The sequence below is a fragment of the Limulus polyphemus genome, unplaced genomic scaffold (genome assembly GCF_000517525.1).
Source record: "Limulus polyphemus unplaced genomic scaffold, Limulus_polyphemus-2.1.2 Scaffold2117, whole genome shotgun sequence".
Classification (NCBI taxonomy): Eukaryota; Metazoa; Arthropoda; class Merostomata; order Xiphosura; family Limulidae; genus Limulus; species Limulus polyphemus.
This window is the reverse complement of record NW_013667727.1, coordinates 77552-90753: the sequence shown is the minus strand read 5'-3', so window position 1 is coordinate 90753 and position 13202 is coordinate 77552. Positions and strand designations below refer to the sequence as shown.

The following is a 13202-nucleotide window of genomic DNA, read 5'->3' as shown; positions in this document are numbered from 1 at the left end:
TGAAGATGGAATCTGTATAGAATTTCGAAACGTTTATCCATGTCCCTTTTTTGTCAATAAACAATGTTGTATATCATAAGAGTCGTAATCTTGTTTATAATTAGAGATACAATGATATAGCATTTTACTATCTTGTTCTACATAGTGGCTCGACTTTTCAATTCTAAAAAAAAATGTATAGAAGGTTTCATTTTAAGTTACTTAAACACTCTGAATTTTGCAACCTAGTTTCCATTTTATCTTTTTAAGCAAGTTGTGTATTCGAGAATCAAGATAATTTGTAGAGTAGTTGCTTGTATTGATATATGTACATAATAAAGGAATTCAAAACTTTAATGGATTACATTATTGTATTCCTCTCTACATCGACTATAATGTTACTAGGACAGATTCTTAATATTAGAGTGCCACACACACTTTTTGCAAACAAAACCTTTCTTTTGGAAACCTGAACAACACTATCACAAATTATTGACCATCTAGCATCATCGCACTTTTAACAAAATGGTGGAAAGGATATTGTATGGTTTGGCAGTTGTCCAAAATTGTTATACAAGAGTCTAGCAGCTTTTCTCCTATTGCAGCTGCTTGCGAACAAATTTGAAAGGCATTCAGTAACGTAAAGTTTGCTTGCTTGTTTGTTTTAGCGCAAAGCTATAAAGTAAGCTATAACAAGCTATCTGCTCTATTCACCACAGGAAATCGAACTCCAGATTTTAGGGTTGTAACCATGAATATTATCGCTGATCCATCTGGGAACATTAATTAAAGAAAAATATTATAAATTGTATTTATGGCAAATTTACTAAGGTTATCTGTCCCTATCCCTAATTTTGAGCTACCGACCAGAGATAAGGTAATCAGCCATCAATGTCCTACCACTCATCACCAATGCTAAGGGTTTGACTGTCACTCTTATAACGCACCTATAATTTTAAGAGCATGGGATATATTGTGGTATCGCACGAATTCGAACCCTGTTCACTTGCTCCAAAATCCACAGATCTACAACACAGCCAATCTACGTTCGTAAAAATAATAATCAAAAAGTCTTACAATAGACTGAACAGCTAAACTGATTAAAGTGCACCTTCTTCGAGATGAGAACTTGCGCAGTGGTAACAGATAAAAGGCAATATCCTGAACTGAAAAAGAAGAGCTAAACTTCACAAATATGGCTGTGAATCCTAGTAAGGTCGGAACAAGCAAAAAGAAAAAAAAATAGTGACGATGAAAGAGCAAGTGAGGACGAAGAGAAGAATACAGCCCCTCAAGGTTTTACACTAGATAAAAAGAAAAGTAAAGGCCATAATTATAATTATGCCTTTACCTTGTGATTTTGTGCTAAGCAGAGTCCCTTAAAAGAGAATCTCCCTGTATGAAATATGCATCTAAAGTTGACAATATCTATCGCTAGCAATATTTTTGGGCGCTGGCCTATTGAATATCTTATATAAAACCACACTTGAAGAGAAAAACTTGCGAAAATTTGTCATCAAGATTTCTAGAAAATTAACATATCTAAATAAGATAAAGTTTGTTTGTTGTAAGTAGAAAGCTACACAATGAGTTATCTGTGCTGTGCTCATCGCGTGTATCAAAACCGGATTTCTAGCATTATTAGCCCTTGAATTTACAGCTGAATCGCCAGGGAACAGGAAAGATAAGGAGAAATGACTCTTTCATCTACCATTCGTTTACGAAAACGACAAAATTAAAAACTTAAATATGCAAAAATAAATTTAAATTACTTTGCCATAAATATCTAGTCACGAAACCGGAAGATTTGAATTCATTAAATCTGTCTTTTTAATTTCTTAACTTGTGTGATAATAATGTTTCCTATCTTATGTTAATGATGACAACTACACTTATTGTATTTGAAACGTCTTTCATTTCAAGGTTTTAAAAAGTAATAACAGGGGGCGTCGATACTCATTGTCCTCGTGGTTACACCTCATTGCCAAGCTTCAACTCTAAAAGGCAGGATCTTTGTATTTCAGAACAGTTACGCTCTGAGTTAAAAATGTTTGGACGAGGATCTGGGCCAATTTTAGTATTAAGTAGGTATATTTTGTATTTAACGCTGTTGCTTTCATTTAGATATTTATGTGAAATCAGTTAACTATCCCGTTTTATTAACTTTTAGGTCAAAATACTAAGCGAGAGAGCGGTAGGAAGGTACAACTAGAAAATGTGCAGGCGGCGAAGGTAAGTCGACCGAACATTCTCGATTCTCTATAAATTCGAGTCTCATTTTGCTATTCACATATGCAGTAGATCTAAACTTAAATCATTAAGTGGCTGAATCAGATTTAAATATTTTTTTAAAAACTGATACCTTTATGACATTTTCAGCGTATTTGAATTTGAAAATAATTTGTATATGCTCTGTAATTAAAACAGGTGTAAAATACGACTGCCGTACTGGTGAGTCATGACTTAACTTAGGCCTAACAGTAACACTATAGAACATAGTAACATCGAGACAGAGTATAATATTTTAATAACACATTAACCCCGTCATCACATTATAGTTGTAGTAGGTAGGGTTGTTTGTCTTTCTCTTTTGAATAAGTTTTTACCGATTTACTCTAATGAATTATTTCTGAAATTTTGTAGATTGTTAACTCAGCTTTCATAAATTTGTATAGATATTTGGCATAGCAGACTTACAACCGAGTCAGAGTATTTAAAGAAATAATAATCCTCAGCACCATCCAGTTTGTGGTGACTGTTTATTTTCAACATTTTTCAAACATGAATAAATAGTATGATATGTGTTAATCATAGATATATAGTACAGTTACAGATATTGAGTTTTACTATCTTTTGTTGATGTTGCAATATTTCATATATAACTAGATGAAAGCTGCATACACAAGAACTAGTGTATAAAGTAATTCCTTCCTTTCTCATTTTTTCAAAAAAGTTGCATTAAATGTTTTTCACAAACTATTATTACTGTTAATGTTTTTATGTACTAAAATCATATAGCTATACACCAAGACAGTATTGTTGGCTCTAATTGGCATAACTTATGCTTGAAATTGTTGAATGTAAATAGGTTGTACTTTACCATCTAAAATTATAAGAGCTAAATGTGTATATTACTGACAATAATAAATTCATTAACTCCAACCTGTTTATATATACATGTGTATATATATATAAAACAAATACTGTCAACTGGGGCTACTCTGAATATTTTTTTATATTAACATATAATCCTGAACATATTTTTAGGTGTACAGCCTTTATTAACATTCAGATATGGGGACCAATTGGTACTTTCTATAACTTTAAGACTTATATCTGATACCTTATTGTATTTTTTTCTTTAAATTTAAATAATGCATACAGGGGACTACTTTGAGTGAACTATTCCTTTCAACAATACTTCTCCTTTGAGGTTCTTTGCTTCAGTGTGGAAAAATAACAAAAAAAAAAACAGTCATCTATAGCATTGCTGTTTCAATGTATTAGTAATTTTAGTGCCATACCAGTACACTGAGATGTCTGAAAAACACAATAGGTTTGCTCACTTTTGGTATTTTACAAAATGTCTTAAACACAGTGGGCACAGTCTACAATGATGTCTGTCCAAAAGGCTTAAGTTTTATTTCTGTACACATTACACCTCCTTATTTTGTCTTATTTGCCTACTCAATTGTTTCACTAATTGGTTCAGTGCATCAGATCCTTCATCAGTCCACAATCAATTACTTAACATCTGAAAGGCTTATACTTCTATTCTGACCTGTGTACAGGTGGAAGTTTGCAACAGTATCAAAACAAAGGCAGTCACTTTAAACCTTTTTTTTTGTAAGACTACACCAAGATCCCTTATATAGATATGTAATATTAATTTGTTCTATAAGTGTTAAAAAATAAATAAATGAATATTGAAAAACAAATTATTTTATATTTCAATGCTATGAATAATGATCTAAATATTTTCGATTAACTTGTTTAAAGTTAGCCTCGGCTGATGGTAAATAAAAGTAACAAAATGATATAAAGATAGCTGAAATAAAGCTTAATATTAAGTGATATTATTTTAAAATGGACTTTTAAACAAGTTTAAGATGATCAACTGACAGGTCAGAAATTAGTTAACTATTCAGTAAGTTTTGTCAATTTTTTATGGATTTATTTAAAAAATAGTTAATTAAATACTGTATATAATGTATGGATGTGGTACATGAATATAACGTATTTCTGTCTTGTTATAGCATTATTCTGTATATCTGTAAATTTCACATAATGTCCTTAAAAAAAATCGTAGAGGTGATATTCTAGTTGCTGTTGTACCTTTGTTAACCTGTCCAGGGGACTATTACTGCAATGCTACACATGGTGCAACTATTTTTTGATAGCATTGTTCTTCAGTAGTTGTTCAGCAGATTTCTAAAGGCTACAGCTTCACCTTTATTGGTATGAAAATAACCAATGATGTGGGTAGTATTAGTTACTCTTGAGTAATTGTAACATTTCTTGTGAAGTAAGAAATATTGCACTTAACCATATAACCACGGGTATCCTTTACTGCACATGACATAAGGTTTGTGTCTTATTAGGTCATCAAGAAATGAATGTCATGTTTTGGAACACTTTCATTAACCACCACCCCCCAAAAATGTACATCATGTATAATAGTTGAACAAACCGCCTAAACGTCACGTTAGTGTAGCCTGTATAGTGTGTAAAGTTTAGTATACTCTAATCCCTTAGTGACGACACATGACGAGACACATTCAGCATGTAATGCTGTTTGAATACAAGAAAGGAAATAACACCTCTCTAGCCACAAAGAATATCAAAGAAGTTTATGGAAATAAACTTCGTAAGCATCAACGATGGTTCAGCAAATTTCGTTCAGGTGACTTTAGCCATAAAAACCGTGATGGCATGGGTAACATTACTGCATGTTGTGCAAGGATTTTTACAGCAATGTTCTTCATTGGTCACTCAGGTGGTATCTAAAAGTTACAGCCTTACATTTGTTGAAATAAGAATGATCAGTTATGTGAGTAGCACTGTTTACTGGGTAAATGTGGTTTTTTTTTGAAAATTAAGGAACATTAGGTTTAAACAGGCTGGAACATGATCTTAAGGAGTAAGCAGCTTTAAAGAGCGACTCAGTAAAAGCAACAGGCCTTAAATGAACACGTGTTTGTGTTTTACATTTTTGTAACAACTTTTTCATTTTGTTTTTATTTCTCCAGTCTTGTTGTTTAATTCATTATCATCACTCACTTGTCTAAAGATTTAGCATTACTTCATAACCAGTATCTTTACCTAATCTCCTGTTATTAAGCTTATTTCCATAGGATAACCCTTTCAGTTTATCAAAAACTTTTTCAGAATCTAAGTACATTAATTCTGTAGCCGTTTCTTCATTGGCATAACTTGTAACATCCTCAAAAAAAAAAGCTTAGGCTATTGAAGGAAGATTTCATTTTAGTGGATCTTTGTTTATTTTAATTTATGATGTATTTCTCTAGAATGATTCTGCAAAGCTTTTTTTACCAGACTGTACAATTTTTCCCATTAAGAAATAAGATTAACTTATTTATAATTTACAGGGCAACTCTTGTCACCTCCATTAAAAATAGGGGTAACACCAACCACTGCTATGTCATATCCCAGCCAGCTTGGAAAGGCTAATGCCTTTTGCCTAATACCAGGGTTTTTCTTAATGCAGATATAATGTGGTTGGCATGATTATACACTCTTCTTCATTTCTCCTCAGAAATTCTTATTAATTGTTGCAGATGTGCAATTTGACTAACTTTGTTAGTGGCAAATTGCATACCCAGCTCTGCCCTAAGGGCAGGCCCAACAGATCCAGTGAAAGTCTACAAGTAGAAGTGAACTCTCAGTCTAATTGGATTTCTTTATGTTAAATGTCTTACATTAAAAGTTTTGCAGGTTATTTTAAGGAGACTGCACTCTTCCATCTTTTTTACTCTTGAAAATGCAGAAAACATGCACAAATTTGCAAAAATGGGCAACATCTCTGTGAAGATTTTCAGTAGCATTCATTTTACAAGAAAACTGTTGTAAAACAAAGTGGATCAGAAATGAGGAGGTGTAGCAGTTGAGTCAAGAAACTTGGTAGAAATGGCAAACAGTTGCATTACTTGTTCAAAGTAGCCCATTTCATAGTAGAGATGTGGTTAAAATATCTAATGTCTAAATTTGGTACATTTAATACATGAAATTTAATAATAATTTTGAATTTTGTTTCTATGGAAATTGTATTTTACATCAAAAAGTAAGAAATATTCTAAAAAATATTTTAATTATGAAGTATTTCTTTAATTCAGGCTTAAGTGCTTATTCTAACCCTAGGATAAACTGGAAATAGTGTGAATAAGGAAAGAGTGGGAAACTTAAACAGCAGCAACATTATTATCTGCTTAGTATCTGGATATTTTATTACTGTATATTTTGATTATTATGGGAAAGAAGTCAAAATGTTGAAAATTCTATTTACAATCTTTGACTTGTAGAATTTTGTGGTGGAGTGAATTTTGTTCAAGCTCATCTATTTACAGTAACTACTTCGTAATAATATAGGGTTATTCTATAAGATATTTTTATTTTCAATATATGGGAATGTTTAATATGAATTTGGTTTGTTCTGGAATACTAGGAGGAGACTCATCCACATAGTTTTTTTTCCTTGATATTGGATAGCTACCACATTGGTATGGCTTAATATGTATTGTGCATATGTGAAGAATGTCTGTACCCCAATTTTTATACTCAGCAGAGATGGATAATAATTAACAATTCTCCAATCATCAGGAACTTGCCCAATGTATATTGACATACCACAAATGAAAGAAAGAGGCTTGCTTATTTGATCTTTAATTTAATTTAAAATCTGGAGAAAACTGTTTGGTCCTGATGCTTTATTTTTAACCAGTCTTTTTTTTTCCATATCATCAAGAGATCAATATCTACATGATTTAGGTCAATTCCACTGTTTCTAATATTCTAATATTGGTTGTTACAATTTGGATCACATATTTAATATAGACAAGAATGTCATCAATAGCATGATTGAAGAAATAGTCATAGGCATAGTGATACATAAGACATTCTATTTGTTGAAGCAGTGCTTTATTTTTAGAAGGCTTGTATTTCAGGGTGTATTTATAGACATTTATTAATGTGACTTGTTACTTATGTTAGTTTTAGAAACAATTCACTTTATGAAATAAATATGACAAATATCTTAGAAAGTCTGAGGAAGAATTCATACTCTTTGTAAGGTTAATTATGTCTAAATGTATTACGGAAAGATTAAAGGACTTTTTTTTTTTCTAGGCAATTGCAGACATCATCCGGACATGTCTTGGACCAAGAGCAATGTTAAAGGTTGGTTTATAGTGAATGTTCAAATAATTTTTATTTTCAAAGTTTACTGTCCTCTGTCCTGCATGGCATAATGTTTCCACTTAGGAAAAATATAATTCTGTATGTTTTTAGTTAAATAAAATGAAAACATGTATCCAAATGTATCATACTGAAAAATTATATTGAATTTACTTCTTTGAAAATGAGTAAACACTTGGATATTTGCAAGTTTCATAACACCAAAATTATCAAATGGAGAAGTTTAAGTGAGATACTTATGACCCATTTAATTCTTTAGAGACAAAATTAAGGTAATTGATTATGTAAAAAAAACTAAATGGAAGCTATGTCATTTAGTGAGTTGTATAGCAAAACCTTGAACTATGACAAGCAGACAGAACACACCACTTTTATCTGACAAATTGTTCTTATAATTGAGTGGAATAATTCTTTCTATTATAACATTTCATTTGGGGTTGACATTTTTTCTAACAGTATTACTCACAGTATAAAAGACAGAATGGAATTATCTGATCTCTTTCCAGCCATTAAATATGATAAAATGTAATAATGTTTGTATTATACATATTCTAATAATCCAGCACTTAAAAAAAAAAAGTGTACAGAGCAAAAATAATGATTTAATCATCACCAAAGTTATGTGGATCTTAAAATAATCTAAAGTAGACTTGTGAAGAAATATGATATTAAACAGACATAAAACTAATACAAAAATGAATTTGTTGAATAAATGTTAGTTAAAAATATTAAAGTCTTTCTCGGATGCATATTTATCATGAGTGAGATGACTGGTAAGTACTGGAAGTATGTTACTTCAATGTTATACAATAGTAAATTGCACAGTGCAAGTTCTATTGAAGATCTTTGGTTTTGTGAGTTGAGATTTAACTCCAAAGCTAGAAAAATAGTGGTAAAAATATTTTGTTAAAATAACTGGTAAATTATGTGTGTAAAATGTAAACTTTCTAACCCATGGCTGTTAAAAGTATTGCTAATGAGTGTTGTTAAAAGTATTGCTAATGGGTTTTGTTAAAAATATTGCTAACGGGTTTTGTTATCTTGAGATTTATATTGTCCTAACATTTTAATTTCTCAATGTCATTTAATTTAATTTTGATTAGTCAAGGAAAATAAAGGGAGGTGTCTGGATGATAATTAATGTTTAATAATTTATTGGCTGTCTTTGTGTTGCAACTTAAGACAGCAAAGGCCATTTGGTCCTTCAAGGCTGTCCATGTGTACCCACCTCAGAGGAAAAGTAACAATAAAAGTTTTACTTCCACCCATAATTTTTCAGAAATTTATCAATTTCCCCTCTTAAATTACTTCTCAGTGCTGGCTTTCATTACTGCTAATGGCAAATAATTCCATAAGGCTATCATCCTGTTAAAAAAAATAAAATTGTTTTAACTGGAACTAGCCTGATTTTTCAGAGCTTAAGTATGTTAGTGACCTTTTGTTCTGTTGTCTTCAGGATACAGCACAAAGAAATTGGAGGTCTTTATCATATCCATCCTCTGGAATATCTAGTAAACTTCAGTAATATGCCTTTTAGTCTTCTCGGGAGAAACCAGTGTAAGAGATCTTAACCTATCACCATTAAACAACCATCTATCTCCAGAATCATCCTAGTAGCCCTCCTCTTAACCACTTCGAATATGTTAATATCCTTTCTTAGATATAGATACCAAAACTGTACAGAATATTCTAAGTGTTGTCTGGCTACATACTTCTTCTACATGCTTATTTCTAGTGTTTTAAATCATGTCTATCCACTGGACTGACAGAAATGGTTCATTTATCATTGGAAATATAGAAATATTCATATTTTTATTGTTTCTAACATCACAAAGTGAGTTCCACTATAACACTGTTGAAGCTTAGTTTTAAACCTAATAAAATAGATTTAATGAAGCATAGTAAACAAGTGCTTCAATTTCAAAAATCCTTTAGGAAAACAATCTATACTTGGTTCAAAAGAAAACAAAAAGCAAATTTGTACCTATGCGTGGCAATGTGGTTAAACTAACCACAATAATGTATAAAAGTAGTATCTAATAGATCAAAATATGTAGTTGTAAAGCATAGCCTCAGTTGAAGCTGTTTGAGCTCTGTAAGATTTTTTCCTATAAATTTATAGTAAGGATGTCGTTTTACCCAATCACTCAAATTGTGTACAAGTTCCTTAAACAGGATCAGCAGTGTTAGAACTGAGAAAGCAAAATGTACCAGGAGAATCTACAAGTTTAGTGAAAATATGACAAAAAACTAGTAGACAGAAAGAACTCAGTTGTAGTGTGTCTATATATATATGCACACAAACATCGCACAGAAAAATGTTGATTAGAACTTTTGGAGAACTAAACTTAATGCATTATGATAATAAAATTAAATATAAAAATCAACCTTTTATAAGTAAGCTTAGCTAAAGCTACATGATTATGCATGTAATATTGTACATTTGTTTCTGCTTTTCATACTTATCGGCGATGTCCTTTATTTGCGTATGTGGACCCAATTATACTGTATCTTGGCCATGAAATAAAGAAAGAGTTGTTGAAATATGTTAAACACTTGTCGTGACTTGAAACAAAAAATGTAAGACATTCCCAAACCTTATTTAGTGCATTATTTTTTATTAGCATGTGTTTAACACTTACATTAGAAAATGTAAAAATATCTAAGTGTGAAAAATTAAGTTGCTACAGTTGCCTTACCTTTTTAAATCTGCAGCATTTCATAACTGCAACTTAGCATTAAACGACTGCATGAACGTCATCTCAGCCACTTCGTTATAACATTACTTTTGAGCGTAGATTATTCACTGGGACAAAACAGATGAAGAATTTCAAAACATTTCTTTAAACAGTTTTGCCTTTAACAGAATAGTGCGTTATTGTCAATAAATTGAAAGTTGTGTTTTTATTGTGTCATTGTCACTCTATTAATATGATAAAATAGTGACGAGCACAATAAAATACTATTGCATAGCATACAGTTTCCCTGTACGTCTTGGTGATTAAGTAAAGGAATGATGCTAGTAATATACACGTCATGAATCTTGCCATGGTTACTTCTGTGATACCGAATATTCTTCCAATATTAAGCTCATCAAACACTTGTTCTCTCTTATATAATGTGCATAATATTTTTTAATAAGCATTTTTCATTTTACTAGTTAGGGTGCTGTTGATCAAACTGTTAGGATGACAACGGAACATCACATTGGAACGCGTCTGTTACTAGATATAGGGAGGCTCTATACATGTCAAATTGTTAGGAAGATTCAAGTTATTCATTTGTTCGTTCTAACAAAACAAGATTTCAGTTCTAATATCTGTCACGGAAAGTATATTACTTATAAAACCGATTCTATTGGCTAATTCATAGCTTTCCAAACTGTAATGTAAAACTTGATATCGTATAATGTTAAATGATTTTTAATATTTATGAAGGTTGAAGTAATTGATGAAGTTGTATACCCATATACTATTTTTCCTGTTTAATTCTGTCTGAAGTTTGTAGAAAACTTCCATAGAAACTGAGTATCATTATTATATAAATGAAGTTTTACGTGTAGTAGAATATACAAAAGATCATGCTGTCATAAAAACTATAGACTGAATAATCTCACTCAGTACTGGGGAAACAAACTACAGTTAACTCAAGTTTCTGAGAGTCCAACATGTTTTCTCTTTACAAATCAAGTTGTATTTTAACGACACTCTTGAAGATTCATTATTCTTCATGTTTATGAACTAACTTTCATAAAAGAAATGATAATAAGATCCCAATTACTTCAGACGTAATGACTGGTGTATGCATGATAGTATGATACTGTGTGGAAGTTTTGAAGGACATTGTATATACGTGTTAAAGATTTTTCTTTTTCACGACAAAATGTTATTACATTATTCACATACATTAATTAATTTATATTACTATATTGTTAAGTAAAATGGATTCAAAACCCACATAGATATTTGATGAGCATTGATTCAGTTTTGATATACAAAATTAAATCCTCATGGTATTATGTATGACCAGTGTTTATCACTTCTATGTTTACATACCTACCTAGTATGGTAGGAAAACTCGTTCTAAAGGTTTTTTGCAACGTGCCAAAGATTGTATATGGTGTTTGCTGTAGTTATAAGTCGTGTTATTATTCAACTGAAACATGGCCAAAAAACTTAATTTTGTTTCAGGCCTCTTCGTGCAGTTATCATATTTTGTGATATATTTGTTGTGACCATCTCCAGCTTTTATTGAAATAACTGTGTCTTTTTCTTAAATCTTTTCATATCTGTATGGTAACTTCACATTTAAAATATTTGAAAGAATTAACTAAACTCCAAACGTTTCAATATATTGACAAAGTTACAACTTGCAAAAAGTTTAATATTAATTCTTCAGAAATGCGTAGGAACATCCCACAAACCGGAAATTTGAATACTAAATTGATATGTTTCGATCAATTAAAAATTACCAAACATGGACTTCTAAAAGAAGGATTTGAAGTTGGGCTGTGAGACCAGTAGTCTTGAATACTATTACTATACAGAAAAGGTTTATTACCACATTTTCACAAACTAAACTATATACGTGAAATTGTGTTCAAGTCTTCACACATATACAAATTTATGTTGGGTAGTAAGATTGAACTTGAACTTCTATAGTCTTGAGGTTTAATGTATGTGAACTTTTTATAGTGTGCTGAGTTTTAATGTACATGAAGGTTGTAGTGTATTAAGGGTGAAGTTGTGTGTGAGATTCTTTGTACGTGAAATTGTGTTATGGGGCGACTTTTCATGAACATTTAGTTCTTTTTTTTTCTCTGGTGAAGTCTTCATAACATTTTTTGTGAGATTTTTATACATCAAAATTTGTGTACCTTATAAAACGTATATTGGTGGTAACACTATTTACAGAGCTATTTTTATAGACCTGGATGTGTATAAAAATCAGTTTAATTTTTTTATAACTGACAGTTAATGCACTTGTGGTCATATTATTCTATGTTGCACTTAAAAACCTATATAGGGAACATATTTTATAAAGTGGTATAAAGCGGTATTTAAAAGCATGGTCCTGAAATGTAACCTGTGCACCATCACCGATGAATTATGGGAAAAGTAAACATAAGCAAGAACTCTTCTTTGCATGGAATAAATATCAGTTTCAACCAGGATGTAGCATTTCCGTCGTATCTAAGAACATTAAGAATTTTGTATGCAAATTTCGTATTGTGATTTGCTTATCTCTATGTGTGTGTGTAGATAATGCTAAACAAATGTTGGAAGTTTTAAATATTGTGAAATGTGCAACAAGGTGATGAGGAAATTGAATATAATCCAGTTAAATAATACTTTGTGCTATCTATAGATGTAAAGATTAACAGCATTATAAGCACAAATTAAGTTACGAAGAACAAACAAAAAGTTACAAAAATATGAAGTTTATTACCCTGATTGGTTTTTGACATACCATGTGCATCATTTTCAAGGATATATCTCTATATTTTGGAAAGTAATCATTGTGCATATGTATGTGTGTCAGATTTTGTTTGTTTGAATGGTTTATGGTTGTTATGACAAAAAAAAGTTTTTTGTCTATGAAATGACGATGGCAAGAGAATATGTTAAATATTCAAAGAAAAATTATTAATATTGTATTTTATTTGTTGGGAAAATGTGTCAGTGTTAATGATGAAAGTCTTCCGGATATATCCGGAAATCCAGATATTTCTGAAAAATCCTGAAAACCTCCGGTTTTCTTCCTGAGAAGCACATTTTTTAAAATTATTTATT

General features: G+C 31.0%; 1 protein-coding gene across 1 annotated transcript in view; it reads left to right on the top strand.

Annotated features, from left to right (window-relative positions):
* Positions 1 to 1936: 1936 nt before the first annotated feature.
* Positions 1937 to 13202, top strand: part of LOC106465998 (T-complex protein 1 subunit gamma-like) — a 49173-nt gene continuing 37907 nt past the window's right edge. The window contains exons 1-3 of the mRNA XM_013926247.2: positions 1937 to 2063; positions 2150 to 2211; positions 7342 to 7392. Coding sequence (XP_013781701.1) covers positions 2027 to 2063; positions 2150 to 2211; positions 7342 to 7392 — 150 coding nt within the window. The 5' untranslated portion in view covers positions 1937 to 2026. The remainder of the gene's footprint in view (positions 2064 to 2149; positions 2212 to 7341; positions 7393 to 13202) is intronic.